Source organism: Anguilla anguilla, chromosome 9, assembly GCF_013347855.1.
Source record: "Anguilla anguilla isolate fAngAng1 chromosome 9, fAngAng1.pri, whole genome shotgun sequence".
Lineage (NCBI taxonomy): Eukaryota > Metazoa > Chordata > Actinopteri > Anguilliformes > Anguillidae > Anguilla > Anguilla anguilla.
The window spans coordinates 16,576,890-16,596,132 of record NC_049209.1 but is presented as its reverse complement, the minus strand read 5'-3'; the positions used below and the strand labels follow the sequence as shown (position 1 = coordinate 16,596,132).

General features: G+C 44.8%; 1 protein-coding gene across 2 annotated transcripts in view; it reads left to right on the top strand.

Moving 5' to 3' along the window:
• Nucleotides 1-19,243, top strand: part of arhgef6 (Rac/Cdc42 guanine nucleotide exchange factor (GEF) 6) — a 37,071-nt gene that overhangs the window by 1,518 nt on the left and 16,310 nt on the right. For both annotated transcript variants that reach the window (XM_035434246.1, XM_035434245.1), the window contains exons 2-10: nt 817-900; nt 4,434-4,518; nt 10,862-10,971; nt 12,019-12,223; nt 12,583-12,653; nt 13,191-13,285; nt 14,508-14,603; nt 15,677-15,799; nt 18,528-18,666. In XM_035434246.1, coding sequence (XP_035290137.1) covers nt 817-900; nt 4,434-4,518; nt 10,862-10,971; nt 12,019-12,223; nt 12,583-12,653; nt 13,191-13,285; nt 14,508-14,603; nt 15,677-15,799; nt 18,528-18,666 — 1,008 coding nt within the window. The remainder of the gene's footprint in view (nt 1-816; nt 901-4,433; nt 4,519-10,861; nt 10,972-12,018; nt 12,224-12,582; nt 12,654-13,190; nt 13,286-14,507; nt 14,604-15,676; nt 15,800-18,527; nt 18,667-19,243) is intronic.

Genomic DNA, 19,243 nt, shown 5'->3' with positions numbered 1-19,243 from the left:
TGTACGTATTAAAATAATGTAACTAGGCTACGTTAAAAAATAAAAAATTAAATTAAAAAAACATTTTTTTTAAAAACATTGAAAATACCATCAACTATTTTTTGTAAATTTTAAGATGTTGATATTGGTGCGTAAATTAGCCCATCATAAATACATTTTCTCTCCAATAAAATATCAAGATGTGTCAGGACAGACTTGGAGGTTTAAAACGGATACCCCATCACTGAAATGGGTGACCCATCCAAATCGTCTTCTTGTGCTGAGCTCCTCAAATAGCCTAACTGGTCATCGAAAATAGTTGGGGTTTTTTTGTTTTGTTTTTAGTTGAAATCGCGTATCCCATACTCTAACGTTACAATGCCATTCTGATTTGTTGACTTTTTCCCATGGTTTCAACGTATGTAAAAGTCGAAATTAGCTCGTGCTCGTATCTAAATGTAAATATAAAAACTATCGTTCACGAAGCGATCGTCACTTCCTACCCACGGCTAACTTGCTTCCTGGTGTGGCAGCTCTTCTGCGCATATGTGCTGTGCATGTATAAGGAGGGCGACAGAGGGGAATGTAGACTCAGGTAGCACGCTAAGTAGCTGGCTACTTATGTAGCTAGCAAAATTTGACTAAAATAAAATAACAAAAAGATTTACTTGCATCTGACAAGAGACAAATTATTTTGCCACTTCACCATTCTCTTCCTGGTTGACGGAGTAAACACAGACGAATTGGCTAGCTAGCAGTAACTTTGCACATTTAAAAATCGCCCAACTTACCTTGCGGGCTTGCTAGCTGTATCTGTTTGTTTTCTGTTGTTTTCAGTACTTCCAGGAGCCGAGGGGCGAAGCGGATTGCCTTGCCAACATAAGAGAGTTTTTGAAAGGATGCACATCCCTTAAAGTAGAGGTGAGACCCCGATGTAGTTCATGACGGCTTGCTTGCTGTACCTTAGCTAATGTTCACTGTTAGACAACGTTTTATTTATGCTTTGGCTTCACCTTGCTACCATAGGTATCGTTATGTTATTTTGTGGTTAATCGAGCAGTGTGAGTAAAGTAATGTCATATAGCCTAATTATTGGTGTAATATTTAATAATGTATATTGTATTTACATCTAGGTTGATTTCATGTGATACTTTATGATGCTAAAGTATTTGGTGTAACATTGTGCCTCCACAAGTTGTATAGCTGGCCAAGTTACTGAGGACAGCTGTCTTGACTTTTTATGCACGCTTAAGTTTGTTGATTGCCTGGTAGGTTTGCAATAAAAACGACTTGCCAAGCGAAGAGTGACGTTTTTCAACTCTGGTGGGTGGGGTAAAAAGCGTCTGCTAAATGCCAGTAATGTAATGTAATAGGCTGATTGCCTGCAGAGTGTAAAGAAGGTCTATCTGGCCGTACACTTTCGAGGGTCTGCGTGCTAGTCTACACACCCTCACGTTCGTGCACGCTGAGTTTAGTACTTGTGAAAATCAACCGAGCCTCTGTTTTTATGAATTTGAAGGGAGAAGGAGAGAAAGAGCTATATTTTCAGTGCTGTAATCTACCTTCCTAAAATTGAGACTAATGGGGATCTCTGGTCTTGTGGCTTTGTATGGCTAATTGAGTAACACTGGGATGGCACTAGCCACAAAGATCAGTTGCAAGTAGAAATCCCACTGTCAAGCATCCTGTTTTTGACTTGCCTTTCAGTTTTAGGTGTTTTTCTTGTTGCCTCTGTGTGTGATGGGTGTTTTTTTTTAGGTTGTTATGAGGGGTTGTTGTAGCATTATATATGATCTCTCATTAAAGCTAGTTAATGTGCATTACTCTGTACACGCAGTCACATGAAAAGCTGCTGTATATTGTGGTGGTAAGTTAATAAGATTACTGGTATGTTTTTTTTGTTTTTTTATTTAGCTTTGTAGTTAAAAAAATTCAACAAGTTTCGTCTTCACTCTAGTGTTTCTTTTGCGCCTCTACATCATGAAACCTATGCACTTGTAATGTAATGTAATGTCTTGTCCACTCCTGGTAAAAGTTGTTTTACTCATTTGGTTTAGATAGCAAATTGGTCTGTTTTAGTTTGATAAAATTGTGTGTGTGAGTTTGTCTGTATGTCTGTCTGTCTGTACGTGCATACAAATGTACATGTTTGTACATGTAACAGATGTGCCAACCTGCACGCATTTTGTGTACCAACCAGTTTGTATAAGCACAAACATCATATAATGAAATATTAATCATGAAAAAAATGGTTTTAAGCAGGTGTACTCAAGCTTTTGACTTGCAAGTATATCATAATATAGCCCAGTGCAGTGCAAGTGATATTTTAGAATCAGGTCAAATTATACAATTTTGCCTGATCACTTCTACAGTCAAAACTAGAATTATGAGCAAATTGTGTGTGTGTGTCTGTGTGTGTGTGTCTCTTGCAGACTGTCGTGTGCAAAGCGAAGTGGTGCGAAAGCATGTGAACTAAGCTTTACACTGACTATTGTGGTACTCAAAATATTTTCCCAAGGTTGGCAGGTCTGATGTAATCAAGAGTTACAATGGACTGCTGTCTTCCATATTGAATGTTTAAGAAGGATGACATATATGTTGTTTAGTCTTGCAGAACAGCAAGTGACAAATACCAGAAGGTTGCTTGCTCTTACTGGCACCTTCACGCCAGGGCATACTCATAATCAGTGTATTCAAAACAGGGGCAACTCAATCAGCCAAACAGTTGGAATGGTATCTTTAGGATGCCTCTTTCCCCTAGGTCCTGTGGCTTTGAGTATAAATGGCTTTGTGGAAACACTACTAACCTGCTGCACCAAAGAGAAAAGGACCACTGTAATTGGATCATTTGAATATTCCGGTTTCGGTAGGGCTCGGTGAAGGCGATCATTTGGTCTGCACTTTTGAATTTGGCCCTATTTTTAACTGCTGCTAAGAGCTTCACATTGGCTCAAGAAGTAATGTGATTGGACAATGGAGTCTCTCAGCTTTCACTTCTGCAGGGAAGTAATGAAAGAGGAAGGAATCGATTCAGCCACAGGTTTCTCTTTTCAACTTGTAGATAGCTTATCCTATTTATGTTGTCTTTTGTGTTAGTTTATTAATTAATTGCATTGTTAAGTGTGCTTTTTAAGGTCGGACTCTAGGGTTCTTGTGGTTTTTAGAAAGCCAGTTAGGGATGTCTGTGGGACAGGGAGTTGGAAATGGGAGAGGTGATGTCTCATTAATGGGCTTGAAGATGCAGCAAATGAAAGTGAATTTAAACATCCTTTAAAGTCGTTCATGTGATAGTTCAGCTGAGATGTTGTCATAGCTTTGAATTAATTGGCTTTTGAAGAGACTATATTGAAAATGTGACAAGTTTTAGCCTACTACATTTTTAAAGTAATAAAAACAATCTTTTTGCCAGTTATGGATACAGTGGCAACTGTAAGCTGTAGTAACGCACTGAGTGGCAAATTGAATGAATGGGAAGTTCACGCAGTAAAGATATACTGTATACCACTAGCGTGGAAAGTCTCATGCGTTGAACCATTCTGGTTCTGTTTTTTGTTGAAAAGCTGATATCCATAAAAGAAGTTGCCAGCTGGGGACTTGATGTCATTGACGGAACCCTATATATCATTAGCATTTTAGCTAGCTTAGAGTGCTGTTCTGTTTTCTTCCTTTGGAGTTTCACATGCATGTGGTTGCTGGCTCCAAAGTCTCCCGTTTTGAAGTGGAAGTTCATTGTTTTTGTTTCCCAGGGGTGTGATTTTAACAGTCTCTAATTTGATTTGAAATGAAAGCGTTCAGTTTAGTGCAAACACATTAATGTAGGTCAGTGACCATTAAAAAAACCACAGCCCTGGATACAAAGAACAGTTAACACCCCTTCAAAATGGAGACTTTGGAGCCAGAGAGCCAAACACTCCCAAAGTGCATTGCTCCATTGTGTTATAAACACTAAAGAGAATGGCAAAACAATAAGCAATTCTGTAACGGGGAACGGTGAGAGTGATATTCATAATTTTTTGTTTTTTGCATGTTCTCTTCCAGTGGAGGTTTATTATAGTGTTTATTTATTATAGTGTTTATATATATATATATATATATATTCTCTCAAACACAAATGACCTTGGTTAGAATTTGCAACTTTAAAGGTAGCTCACCAATCCATGTGTATTTTTGCAACCAATCCCATAGTAAAAGAACATTATCTAATCACAAATAAGGGGTATGCATCAGGTAGGCTAACTTTCCTGGTGCATTTCATTTACTTGCGTTCCCATATGTTTCCACTCAGTTCATGACTGATGGTTTTTACGAGTCCTTTTTCTGCTTGTTTGTGTACGATCAGTGAAGAGCGAGTTCCAGCGTAGTGTCACATGATTTCAGCCTTGCTGTTTTCCCCGTGGCTGTGTGGTGCGTGCATTTTCTGTTTTGGTTTTGAAGAAGCTTCGTGTCATTTCCAGGGCTTTGAAGCAGAGGACTTGTACGCTGGTGAGAACTTCGGCCAGATCCTGAACACTCTCCTTGCAGTAAACTTTGCCACTCAAGGTAAGACGCCAGCTTGCTTTACTTTCCCTTGTAGGAACATTTGTTGAGGAACTTACTCCTTTACAAAAACTCATGATAGCAAATGGGGACATGTAAAGTGTAGTTTTATCATTGCTGAACATGCTGTAAATGTTGTGATATTTTTGTGCATTGAGTCAAGCCGTAGACTGTTTGCTGTAGCATTCTAAAGGGCAAGCTGCCCTGGACATGAGATGCACATTGACAAAAATAGGATTTCCTTTGTAAATATAGGCTCAAACTGCGCAGGGCCGCGCATCCCTCTGGTTCTTAGATGTCCGTCCGCGTGGCAGGCGCGGCAAGCATGTTCTGTTTTTGACGGACGCGACAGTTGCGCCTCCTTGGGTTTACGACCCCGGCCCGTAGCCTCATTGGTCCGGTGCTTCGCCGCCTCTGCGTTCATCCCGTCTGCTCAGCGGCTGCTTTTAGAACACGGGCTTTCAGAAAGGGGCTCTGAGGGCGCAGAAGTACCTTAGGACTTTTCGGAGGGTTCCTGGGTGTGCGATGCGATGGTTTGGCTGAGCGGGGGCTGTTGCCCGAGTCCTGTGTGTGTAGACCGTAGATATGCCAGGCTGTGGCGTGAAAGGGCGAGCGGGCCGCTCACAGGGCGTGCGGTAATGTGCCGCCCCGCTCCCGCCGCTCTTCCCGCCGAGACGAGCGTCTGGCGGGGTGGGCTGGCCAAACCCCGCGCTTTGCCGCGAAAGCTGGCAGGCAAAGCCGTTCGGGGCGGTTCTGCCAGAGGCACCGTCGCGGTATTGGGAAAGGAATCCGGGACGCGCGAGGGGCGGGCAGCGCTTCTTCGGAGCCCCGCCCGCGGTCGCTCGGCGTGCCGTCGCGCCGTCCTCTGCCATGCAGTCCGCCGCCGCGCCGCGGTGGGCGCCCGGGCCCCCGTCCCAGCCCCCCCCCCCCCCCCCCGCGTGACAGCCGCGTCCCTTCTGCCCGGTCCGGCACGGCCCGGCAGGGCAAGCTGTCGCTCCCCCCGTATTTCGGTCTGAGAGGGCGCCCGACGGAGGGGCCGGCCTGTCCTCACCTCCAGAGAGGAAATTTGTTTCCCCGCGGGGGGGGGGGGGGGCGCTGGTGCGACTGCCGCTGCTCCCGGGCCTGTGCGCCGGACAGATAAGGAAAGGGATGAGCGGTCAATGTCCAGTCCGCAGCGGTCTGCAATCTGTTCTCCACCCCACTCGCCGTCTCTCATCGCCGTCCCTTTCACTGATAGGATGCCCGCTTAATCCTGCTTCCCAGATGGTCTTTATCAAAGCGTATATGAACCTTTAAGGAAAGGTGCAACACCATTATCCCATTCCTGTGAAAAACAGATTAGCTTGCAGCCGCAGCTTAGGTTTATAGTTTGGTCTTGGACCTTCATTTCTGTGGTTCCTACACTACATTTTGTAATAGTATAATAAATAATAATGGTCTTAAACTGTAAGACTGTTTGCACCTTTTACACACATGGTGTATGAAGGTGTATCTGTTAGCTGAAGGCATTTCTTCCACGCATACTCCCCAAGGCGGCCTCTTGGCTCCTGCTGTTTGGGGTGGGGAGGGAGGATATTTTTTGGGGGCCCTGCGGAGTCAGGTATTGGATGCGAGTGTGGGGAGGAATCCAGCTGAGAGTGCCGCTCTCTGGTGATATTGGGGGTGTGGTGGAATGAGGTGCCCCCCTCCTCCATTTTGCCACTGCCCCCAGAAGCGGTGGCAGTGCAGGCTGGGTATCCCAGCACACAGTTTCAGGTCAGAAAGGTTGGGTAAATGCAAACTAGGGCTGCCGAAAATGGTGTGTTTAGACTCGGTATCTGCGTTGCAGGGTCTGCAGGTTCCCACCTGCAAGGCAGGTGTTTCCTCAGCCCGTCCCAGAGGCCTGAGGGTGAACATGCTGTCCTCATGCAGTTTTCGGGCAGCCCGCCAATGTCAGAGAGGAATGAGTCACATGATTTAGTCTTTACTTCGCGCTCCCTTTCTCATTTACACTCGTTCATTTAATTTTACTTCTTCACGTGTGCTTCAGTTTTGGCGGGGTAAATGACATAATTGCACTTGACGCCAGGGTTGGGCAATATGTCAGAATTTTCAAAAACCATCACCCCTAAAATTGTCATGTGCTGATGTACTCTTTGTGTGTGTGTGTGCTCTCCACATGGTATGTCTCCACATAATGGCCTATTTTAAAATTTATTTATTTTTCAATTTGGCATCTCTAATCCCACCTGAATTTGGAATGTCCAGTTCACAAAATAATTGCTAGCATGCTCATATACAACCCCTGCTGCTTGGGAGATTGTAGACAGATTGCGGTTCTCCTCAGAAACTGTATTCAAAATAAATATGCATTTAGCCAATCCTCTGACATCTGCAGCCTTTTTTACTGATCTTTCTTTACTGAAACAATATGCCTGCTCTTCGTCAGTTAAACCAATAAATCACCTTGAGATCTTTACAGCTCACGGGTTTACAGCTCAGTGAGTGTAGCGGAGACAGGCTGAACAGATGTCTGACATGATTTGAAAATAAGTCCCGAGATTAGTCACCTGGTTAATTTTTGAAAAACACGTATTACCAATTGGTGATAAGCTGCGACCAGCTATCATTAGTTTACGATCACAACGTTCTGCTTAAAATTTCAGATGATTAATTTCAGAGGACTTTCTGTCACTCCGGTCAAAGCTGTTGTCGACTGCGTTGTCTTTCTTTTCGGCGTCTAGTCCAAACACGCGCAGGTACCAAGGAGGTTACAAGATAACAGCAGGTACGCAGTGTGTATGTTAGATATCAGCGTCTCGCCCAATCAGCCGTGTCAATACTGCGTGTTTGCACACGTGCGGTTCAGCTTGAGCATTTTGAACACACAGACCGGCCTACAAAGACTGACAAACCCACAGAGTCGTTTACATTATTTGCTGGGCGCCACTAAAAAAATAAAGGACTTTAAATAAGCAAAAAAAAAAATCCACCGGAAATGGGCTGAAACATCCATGATGTCTTCGTCCAATCGCCCAACACTACTTGATGCAGAAAACAAAGGTTGAAGTTGGACTATGTTGTGATAAAAACAGTGGGCGAATGGTAGTTTTACATTATCGACTGTCATTGACATTGTGGCAGTTTGGCCATAAAACGGTTTTGATAGTTATCATAAAGGTTTCTGCGATAGCAATAATCAATCCAAGTTATTTTCAGTGGTCATTGTTTACAGTGCGGTTGTCTGTGTTTCCTCAGCCTGCAGTATTATGCAGAGCAGCTTGTGTGCAGAGAGATGTAACGTGGCCTGCAAGTCGCGGCGCAGTAACGGGGCTGCGCAACAGCTTGCAGGTTCTTGGCGTGCACGCAAAGCGCCGCCGTGGAATGACCGCGCCTGTCGAGCTGGACAGACACCAAGAGCCGGCGTGAGAGCAGCAGCGGTTGTAAGGAGTGGGCAGCCTCCAAGGAGCGGGGAAATTTGTGGAGAGCTTCAGAGGGAGCTGTGTAATGCAATGAAAACAAGAGTATCTCCTCATGCATATTAGAATGTGTGTTTCTGTGTGTTTCCTGGCACACTGACTCGTGCATTTATTCATTAGCAGTGCTAGAAGCAGCATAAGGTGCTCGGGTGGTGCCCTGTGTGCCTGCACACTTTTCCTCCCACGTAGCAATTGAGTGGTACTTTGCCACCAAATTCACAGAGATTTGTCTCAAACCTCGAGTTACCTTTTTTTGAGTGTACTAAATGGCTTGGAGCAACAAAAAAAATCTCTGCTTAAGCCCAGACATCTCTGGCATCTTAAATAACCTTTAAGGGTGAGCTATTCCTTTTATCATTGTAGAACCCTTTGTAATAGTCTGGTAATAGTACTTTAAAGTAAAAAGTACAGTAGATCCCACTCTGTTAATTGACACGTGAATGCATTGGATTGTATAGAACAGTGGCATCCAACCCTGTTCCTGGCGATCTGCCACCCTGTTGAGACGTGGCAGGATGGATGCTTGGAGTCATGCTGTTTATGTCAAATTTCTGACCCTCCCATCTGAATGTTTTTCCAGTCTTCAGTTGTTCAGTTTTGGTGATCAAATGCCCACTGTAGCCTCGTCTTCCTGTGTTTAGTTTACAGTAGTGGAACCTTCTGCAGTTGTAGCCCATTCGCTTCCAGGTTTGATGCAATGTGTGATCCCCTTCTGCACACCACTGTTGTAAACTGCCGTTATTTGAGCATTTATGGCTATTAGCTTGAATGAGTCTGCCCATCTCCGCTGACCTCTCTGATTAACGAGGTGTTTTGGCCCACTCAACTGCAGCTCACTGGATGCCTTTTGTTTATCGCATCATTCTCTGTGAACTCTAGAGACTAGTGCGTAAAAATTCCTGGAGGGTAGCCGTTTCTGAGATTCTGGAACCACCACGTCTGGCACCATACATAATCATAATCAAAAGTCACTTCGATCACACGTCTTACCATTTCTAATGTTTGGTTGAACAACAACTAAACCTCTTCATTATGTTTACATGTTTATATATTGAGTTTCAGCCACATGAGGAGCAGGCTATGTGTGTTAACAAGCAGGTATACTGTACCTAGTGAATTCATATTAAATTGAGTACAATGCCAGCGTTTTTGTTTAGGCCAACTTTTTTTGTTCCAGCATTGTACTAGTACACAAGACAATAGACCACCTCCTGTATCGCATGCACTCCCACACAAAAAACCTTACTGGCTGCCTAAGATGACAGAAGTATAGCAAATATTCAATGCCCTGAAAGTCTGTAAATCCACAGTTTGAAAGAACAGTGTCTTCATTGATTTCATGATTGAGAACAAAAGTTTCCAATCTTATCCAAAAATGGCCAGTGTGGGTGTAGGTTTTTTGTCTTAGCCTAATACGCCAGATTCTATTTACCAAAGTCTTGATTGAAGATTATGATTGGTTAATTAGTTATATCATGTATTGTAGTCCTGGTTTGGAACAAAAACTATGCATCGATCATTATTTTAGGTACGTAGCTGTGTTTTGGTCAGTAGTTGTTATCGACAACATAGCTGTGCATTGCTGCACATGTGGAGAGGTGCTTAGCATTTTAAGCTATGAATGGATACTGTTTTTCAAAGGGAGGAAGTTCCCTGCTTCCCCATTCACCTGCATCCTTATAGTAAAGGAATACAGTTCTGCTGAATATAATTTCATATAAATGAACTTACTCAAGTACAACAAAATCTGTGCTAAGTTGTGACTTGTGGCAGCATGCCTGCAGTATTCACTTGTGAAAAAACTTGCTGGTGGGAGAAATCAACTTGGTCTGTGATCTGTTCCTTCTTGGTCTATTTAAAATCCCTAAAACTGAGCATGCATATTAAAACGCATTGCACCACTGCCTCAGCCCTGCAACCAACCAACTGAGATTAAAAATGAGGAAATGTATGTGTTTAATTGTGCTGATTCAACCACATTTCTCACTCTTCAGATGTTTGAAATGCCAAAGGCCTGTCAGTAGAAAATGGGCATTCAGGGTACATTAGTTCTTCTTAAGGTACCTAAACTGCATGGCCAAAAGTATGTGGACACCTTACATCCAAGGTCTCATCCAAAATTCTGGGCATTAATATGGAGTTAGTCCACCCTTTGCTGCTATAACAACCTCTACTCTTCTGGGAAGGCTTTATACTGCATGTTGGAACATTGCTGCAGGGATTTGTTTCCATTCAGCCAGAATAACATTAGTGTGGTCAGGCACCGACTGGGCAATTAAGCCCAGCTCGCAGTTGGCTTTGCAGTTGATCCCAAAGGTGTTGGATAGGGTTGAGGTCAGGGCTCTGTGCAGGTCAGTCAAGTTCTTCCACAAAATTCTCAAAAGAAAAATTTCTATGTGGACCTTGCTGTGTGCCTGGGGGCATTGTCATGTTCAAACAGGAAAGGCCCTTCCCAAAACTGTTAGGGAAGCACAGAATCGTCTAGAACGTGATTGTATGCTGTAGCAATAAGATTTGCCTTCATTAGAACTAAGGGGCCTGTCCCAAAACATGAAAAACAGCCCCAGACCAAGGGGTGTCCAGATACTTTTGGTCATATAGTGTACATGCAGTGTCTTTGAGACCCAGGGACATTGTGATAGGGTGCTGTATGATGGTTATGCGTATGTAGAACTGAAGCCCCACGTTGAATACAGGACATTATCCTGAAATGACACTGCTGTCTGGGAATGTATCTGTCTCTTACCGAACTACGTGTCCCTGGAGAATGATGGTGAAAACGCAACGTCTGCCGGAAAACGCACTAGCGGTGTGGAAACCATTTTTCCCGGTCATTTGAGTGTGAGCGGTCAAAGCGGTGATGGTTACGGTTGTGTTCTTCTCCACAGATCGAGTTATCGAGAGGTCATGTTCGCTGTCCAGCAGCCCCTCCCCTAACCAGTCCTCTTCACACACACTGTCCAAGTCGAAGTCACTGCGCAGACAGTCCAAGCCTGCGGTAAGGAGGCCAACACCTGAGAATGATGAGTCAGCTGTATAATTTGTTAGGGAGGAAAAACAGACCTTTAGGCACTTAAGAAATCCAATCACTCCAGATTGTGCAATGGTATGTTTGCAATGGAAGCTTGGAAGTATGTGAATAGCTTGTTGCTACATGCCATGAAATAGGCAGCCTGTTCCTAAGGTCTTCTGTCCAATAGAAAACTGTGTCTAGTGTCAAGTAGGCTAGAGTGTTCAGCACCCTAAAGGTATTTTGATGTTTTCTCATGTAATCTAAAGACCCTATTTTGATGTTTTCTCATGTGTAATGTAAAGACCACGCAGTTTTTCTTGCTTTTTGATGTCCATTAAACCGCTAAAGATTTAGATAAGGATTTAGACTTACGTTTTACAAATACTTAAAGGGGAACATAGTAAAATTCCTTTTGATGTAAAGTGTCATGTTGTTTCTAAACATGAAAGCTGGAGGTCTCATGACTCCTCCATTCTGTAATGGACGTTCTCTTTAAGTCACTTCTGTTTGACGGTTCATTACACAGATGCACCGCTGATTGCTTAACGTCTCCATGTTGCAAACTTAAGAAACATGGTCTTTATAAGTTAAATACCAAACTCTCTTGCAGTGGGCAGTATAATAACTGTTACTTTCAGGATTAAAAGACTCATTTAAAATTTCATTTGAATCCAATAAAAAATAAAATAATAATAATAGTTGTTACTTTTTGGCTGGACCGCAACAGCGAGGCCAGCCCTACAAACGTGAATGTCTGTGACTGAGTGATGAAGTTACACCATTGGTCGGCCGAGTTATGAAGTTACACCATTGGTCGGCCGGTCCAGCCGTATATTAGGTTTTGACCTGATCTTGTTAGAATTGAAGTCATGTGAAAATCATCGGAGCAGTTTGTTTAGGATTAATGAGCGATGAGCGCATCGGTCAGTTTGTCGGACATCTCGAGGCTAGCCCGTGACGTCCTCCTCCCCGGGCCTGCGTTTTTTCGCACGGGAGGGGCGCTCTGCTCACCCCTCCTCTCCTCGTGCCCAGGAGATGTCGGAGAACGGCGGCGGAGGGCAGCTGATGGTGAAGGCGCGCTTCAACTTCAAGCAGAACAACGAGGACGAGCTGTCCTTCAACAAGGGCGAGCTGATCTGCGTCACGCGGCAGGAGGACGGCGGCTGGTGGGAGGGAACGCTCAACGGCAAGACCGGCTGGTTCCCCAGCAACTACGTCCGCGAGATCAAGCCGTCCGGTCAGTGAGAGGGAACGGTCAGGCACATTTTTAGTGCTCCCCACGGACACCCCCCCCCCCCCCCCCCCCTTTCCGGATTCACTGTAGAGGTCAACATTTAACAAATAAAATAAAAAAAGTTTCAAGGTTGGCACATGAGTGCGAATTAGGCCGTGAGTGAAGTACCAGTCAGCACTCGAGTTGCTTTCTGCAACGTGAGCAGTCTTGAACCATTGTTCCTGATTTGGGCCTGTGATAACACTAATAACACTACGTTGTTGAGTTATTTGCGAAATGAAGTGCTTGTGGACTGCTGTGGAGTTTCCCCTCCTTTTTCCTTGGTCACATGACTCACAGCTGTGCTCTTGTGTGTCCCCTAGAGAAGCCCGTGTCCCCTAAAGCTGTGAAAGTCTTTGATGTGCCTCAGCTGACAAAGAACTACTATGGAGTGGTGAGTGGGCCCCAACACCTCTGTCTGAGAAGAGCAGCCCTGCACACACTGTACCTCTCCCCACTGTTTCTCAGTACTCCTACCTCACACAACGTCCCCCCACAATACTCCTCATCTTCCTTACAGGCCTCCTAAGGAGGAAAAGAACAGTATTGAATAATATTATAATGCTTACAAATGTAATTATGCATATAATGGGATAATACTAGTATCTAATATGTGGACTCAATCTTACAACAACATAGGTTTTGAGGTACTTATCGGGGAAGAATACTGGCGGATTTAAGCTGCTTCATCAGATAGGCATGACTTATTTAGAGTATGTGTGTGTGTGTGTGTGTGTGTGATATGAGGATGTGGTGAACCTGTAGCCATGGTCAGAGCAGGAAGCTGCATCCAGCGTAGTTGAAATCTTAACCTGTCATGTGACAGTAAACGGTTCTTTTGATTCGTGGCTGGCTCTGGCGCTGGCTGTGTGCTGCTGAGCCGAGCTTTGAGCTAGCCTGACGCTGGACGCCATCTCTCCCCCTCCCACAGGTGGTTCAGGACATCTTGGAGCACGAGCGGGAGTTTGTGAAGGAGCTGCAGACCCTGCTGAGTTGCTACCTCCGCCCACTGCAGTCCAGCGACAGGTGAGGGGAGGGGAGGGGAGGGGAGGGGAGGGGATGGACGGAGGGAGGGAGGGAGGGGAGAGAGGAGGTGCTCGACGTGGCAGGTTTACGCCAACCCACCTTAGCTGTGGGCCTGCTACACCTGAGGCTACCTCAAGGTTTCTCCACCAGGAACTGACTGAAACATGCTGACTGTCCCCATACAACATGGCCCTTGTAGAACACATCTCGCATTGCCCTGGGGGCTGCCAGTCACAGGTTTCATATCAGACCACAGAACTCAATGAGCCACCCATCAGCCCCAGGAGCAGAGGAAATCTAATGAATTCAGTTACAAACCACCATATTTCCTTGCATTAGTACGACATATGACTCGCAATTATATAATCCAAGGCGGAGAAAGGAAATCAGAATGTGCATACAGTCCTCAAGGTTTCTTATTTTATTTTATTTTTGTTCAATTGTTTGCTTTTTTGGCGTTCAGGCCTGGCTTTTGCCCGATATTACTTTCTGTTTACTCTGTAAAGCAGGATTGAAACAGGATCCCTTAGAACTGCACTGCAGCAAGTTAACAGACTTGCTTTAAAGTCGGACACACTGAATGCCTTGAGGTCTTGATGTTTTGCACGGTTTAGGTTTAAGTAATGAGGTTATCAAATGAAAGGAGCTCTGTGGAGCTCCTGTGCTGCAGTCTTTTTATGGACCCGCACACTGATCATGTGGAGTCCATTTACTATACAATCAGCTCTGTTTTAATGGTCAATACTGCTTTGTCTTCAAATTTGAAATGCCCAATGAGATGTGCAGGTCCAGTCCGTCACTGCTGCACCCTGTCGGTTCCGGAAACCTCCAGAACGCGTAGCCAATCCCCGCTGTGTTTTGGCACTGCAGTGAGCTGCTTAGCTGCTTTTTGTATGATGAGGCGGGGACAGCCCTGCTTACTGGAACTCTCCCACCCCGAGTGATCCAGTGGCCGGTTGGTTTACGGTGACAGTCGGCACTGGCGCGGTCCAGATTCAGTGCCATACAGTGGAGCCCCCTTGTCACACTTAGGGTTTCCTTTATCTGAAAACGCCATCTGTCCGCCTCCAGATTTATACATTTAAAATTATATGCGGTATATTGATTATTTGTGAATGGATTAGGAGGGACTTTAAAAATAATTCCCTTGTGTATTTGGGTGCCTGTTCACTGGGTCCTCGATTTAACACGCTCTCTGTGTTTGTGTCCTCTCCCTCTGCAGGCTGTCCAGTGCGGACAGCAGTAGCCTGATGGGTAATCTGGAGGACATCCTGACGTTCCAGCAGGGCCTCTGCGTGGCTTTGGAAGAGTGCACCAAGTGAGTTTGGGGCCCCGCCCAGTCAACATGGCTGTCCCACCCCTGCAGTGTACCCCATGGCAGTATCTTGTGATTGCTGTCATCACCTTTTTTAAAATTTTATTTTAAAGCTCACCCAATCCATTATGTCCTACCTTTAGCCCATTAAGTTTTTCTCCTGCAGCAGACTTCAGGTGTCTTCAGGTGTTTGTGAATCTTCAGGTGTTTGTGAAGAATTCTGAATTAGTTCTTGAGGCTGAAATTCATGTTGAGGAAATCTTGTTCTTTACTGACATCCATGTGCTTCTTCATAAAGCATGAAATGACAATTTCCCTGTCTCTTGATATTTTTTTGTGAGCGGTGAGCGCCCCCTTGTGTTTAAATTACGGAATAAGCAAAAACACAGGGTGAAGGGGTGCACTCTTGGCTCCTAGAGTGTCTTTATAGCAGGATCATTTTGGCAACAGTGTACCTGTATTTATTTGTTCTGTATGTATTTGACAGGGACAATGTGTTAGTAAATCATCATATAAAGTTCTGCCAGGATGGCTCATTTTTATCTGGTCCAGTACTTAAATAAATGTTTAATTGAGAATGGAAAAAGTGCATGTATTAAAGTGGCAGGAACCCAACAACCTTTAAATGAATAGTTGGTGGTTTTTAAACATTAGTAATTAATTTAAGAAAATGCTAATGAATATCAGCATAATAAACATAATAGAATTGTGTAGATATAAAAAATAAAAATTCTAGGATGCATTTAAAAGTAACTGAGTAAAGCACATTTATGCATTAGATATGCAGACCCCTCATGATATGTTTTAATTGCTTTTGTCATTCAGTTCATGGGCAGTCTGTCTGTCTTTTCCAAGAAAGGTTTCATGTCACTCTCTACCTCCAGCGCTTCCTCTCTGTCTTTACCTCTCCCTCCCTTTCTCTCCTCCCCACTTCCCTTCCATAACTCCCCACTCCCCCCTTCAATAACCGCCCTCTCCCCCTTCCATAACTCTCCACCCCCCCTTCCATAACCCCGCCCCCTTCCATAACTCTCCACCCCCCTTCCATAACCCCGCCCCTGTCTGTGTGCTTTCAGAGTGGCTGAGGCTCAGCAGCGTTTGGGCGGCTGCTACCTGAACCTGATGTGCCAGATCAAGATGCTGTACCTGTCCTACTGTGCCAGCCACCCCTCAGCGGTGTGCGTGCTGACAGACCACGGGTGAGCCCGCACCCATGACCACGCCCGCGTGCCCCGAGCAGGGCTTCACACCCAGGAGTCAGTCCCACACTCACACCCACACCCACGAGCCACAGACAGGGCTTCACACCCAGGAGTCAGTCCCACACTCACACCCACACCCAAGAGCCCCAGGCAGGGCTTCACACCCAGGAGTCAGTCCCACACTCACACTCACACCCACACCCACGAGCCACAGACAGGGCTTCACACCCAGGAGTCAGTCCCACCCTCACACCCACACCCACGAGCCACAGACAGGGCTTCACACCCAGGAGTCAGTTCCACACTCACACCCACACCCACGAGCCCCAGGCAGGGCTTCACACCCAGGAGACAGTTCCACGACCGCAGCGCAAGGCTTGCACTAGCTGGATCTGGTGTCATCGTCATGGAGACTTTGCATTCTATACATAAAATGCTCTCCCAGTATTATGAATCAAAACCCTAGTCACAAATTATTACACCTCGGCCTGGCTGCTCATTGTAAGACTTGGAGCTTTTTTTTTTTATCGCACATTGAATGTCTTTGCCGACCTGCAGGCGGGTGAGGCAGGCAGTGGGGATGACACGGATGGTCTCATCTCCTTCCATTCGATGTGCTAGGTGTCAGGTTTTCAGTTTCTTACTTGGGTGGCTCCCCCTAAACGCTACTCATAAGCTGATGCTTATGACAGTTTTAGGCGCGTTTCTCAGCAGTCTGGTTGGTCTTTTGGAAATCCTTGCTGAGTTCCACTGAAGTGTCAGGTGGTGTCATTTTCAAGTGAAGGAACATTGACCTTTAATCTTAATGGTTATACCTTATGGGTGCATTTCTCTTTGTGAAAACAGAGAGGAAGTGTGTAGAAAGGTACTTTTTTTAGCTGCCACACTTTCTGCTTTCATTTCTGTAATCACTCGTTTCTGTAAGAAATGTGTATCTTTTGAAACCAAGACAACTCAACTGAGAGGATAAACAGGAAGTTGTTCCTTACCTGACAGGATATTTATTGTTGTGGTTTTGCTGATATGCAGTACAACTGTCAAAGACCTGTGTGTGTGTGTGTGTGTGTGTGTGCGTGCATGCGTGTGCGCACGTGCAAGTAAGCGAGTGATCAAAACAACTTTAACCTTGTTATGCCATTGTACTTTTAACCAGAACGCTGTAATTGCGTACTTCTGTATCAAATCAAAGTGAAATTGATGGAGTTTAGAGCAGAACAATCCGTGTGTCATTAGTTCTTTTCATATTCAACTGAGAATCCAAAATCGGAAAATGAAAAAACGATTTGTTATTTCGTTATTCGTTTATGAATCTGACACCAAAAAATGAGTAACGGTTTGTTTTTCGTACTTTCGATTTTATGCTCAGATCAAAAATAGGAAATGAAAAAACGGGCCACGGGCCGAACTTGATTTTGATATTTAATTTGTCCTATTTGTGTGACCCGGAACTTATTGACTTCTTTGTGTGTTGCACTTGATAAGCTTGCAGTACGTTCGCCAACAGTTCAGTGTGAAAGAAAGCCTGAAAAACCAGAATCACGCAGGGAGTGAAGCAGTATTTTTTTGAGTAATTTGGTATGAGTAATTTAAGTAAAATGGACACCATTGCCGCACTGGAACCATGCACTAATTTAAAGGACCATACCAGTGTTACTACATTACTACATGTCATTGCTCATTGACATTCAAATTTGCGCATAATATCAAGTTCAAGAGCGTCTCATTTAGGGTACGCCGGGCCTCAGTAACAAGCACCCTCTGTTTCTAGTTTCCGTGGAAGGAACACGTTTCCTTGGCTGCATCCCATTGGCCAAAACGTCTCTGGCTGGCTCTGATTGGACTTTGTAACCAGGCAGCGGTAAAGACACGAGTCTGAGGTGTAACTTTCAGCCAATCGGTGACCTCGATGCTTGTGTTTGTTATTGAGGCCCGGCGTACGCCTAAACGAGATGCTCTTGAACTTGATATTATGCGCGAATTTGAATGGCTTGTATTAGAGTAATACAGTCATTTTAGATAAAATAAATGGCGTAGTGCATTTCAAAAGGGCAAATTACCTGTACCTAGCAACAAGTCTCGTAGAGTGTTTTTCGACACCGTTTCAACATGAATGGCGGTGAATGACGTCTATCTGGACAAAACGTAAACAAACACGATATCTCAAAAATAAAGCAATTTTGGGAAAAATGGTCGAGATTTATGTAAACTATGTGGCCGATGTTGACAATGACATGTCGTCATTGACATGTAGACAACGACATGACAAAGACAAATCGTTTTTTCATTTTCCGATTTTGGATTCTCAATTGAATATGAAAAGAACGAATGATACACGGATTGAAAACCGTTCTCAGAAATGGAAGTTAAACACGCACTGACTATGTGAACTTTAGCACAGGATCATCTGCCATCTGTCTGCAATGTCCATCTTCTGAGATGGTTTGGCGTGTTTGGAAGTAAAAGTGGACCGCCTGATTTCCAGGCAGAACACAGGATTGAAATGTACCAGAACATTGTAATGACAGGAACAGGACTGTCCTGGCTCATCATTTTTCCAGTACTAAAAAGCGTTTCAAATATTGAATGAAAAGGTGCCAGAACTTCTAGGAGTGCAAAAGCTTGGTCTCCCTACAGGCCTAATATTTTGTGTGTGTGTGTGTGTGTGCGTGCGCGTGTGCGCATGCTTGTGTGTGCATGCATGTGTGTGCGTGTGCATGTATCGCAGTGAGGAGCTGGATAAGTTCATGGAGAGTCAGGGAGCGGCGAGCCCCGGGGTCCTGACGCTGACCACCAGCCTGAGCAAGCCCTTCATGCGGCTGGACAAGTACCCAACCCTGCTGCAGGAGCTGGGGAGGCACGTGGAGGTAGGCCGGAGCAATCGCCCTCAGAGAAGCCTGCAGTCCAGGCCTGCTGCACTCCAGTAATTTCCTGGCTGATGGTGCATTCTTTTAAGTGTGATTTCCCTCGTGTACTGTTGTAATGAATAGGGCCACCAGTTTGTCTCCATCATGTGACCTGCTGGGATTTAACCTTCTATTTTATTGGCTATTCTCCAGGGTCTCCTTAGACACTCCAATGGCACAGTTAAGTGGCTAATTGTACGCTTGCGTTTCTAACTGAGACATTCATGAAAACGAAAGGAGGAAAGGAACGTGAACATGGATGGTTGTGACTCAGAACTCGAGTAGCACAGCAATTGACCTATTAAAGCAGTTGATTATACAGTTAATTTAGGTCACCTGGTTTCTTGCATCTGAATCGGTTGCTGATCTTAAGGGAGAAACGAAAAGCAGCAGATTCTGTGGCTCTCCAGGACCAGGATTGAGTATTACTGTAGTAAAAAGAAAAATGCATCCATAATAAAGCAGGGGTGTCCAATTTTATCTGAGAAGGGCCGATGCAGGTTTTTGTTTTAGCCCTGCAGTAAGGTACCCGATTCAA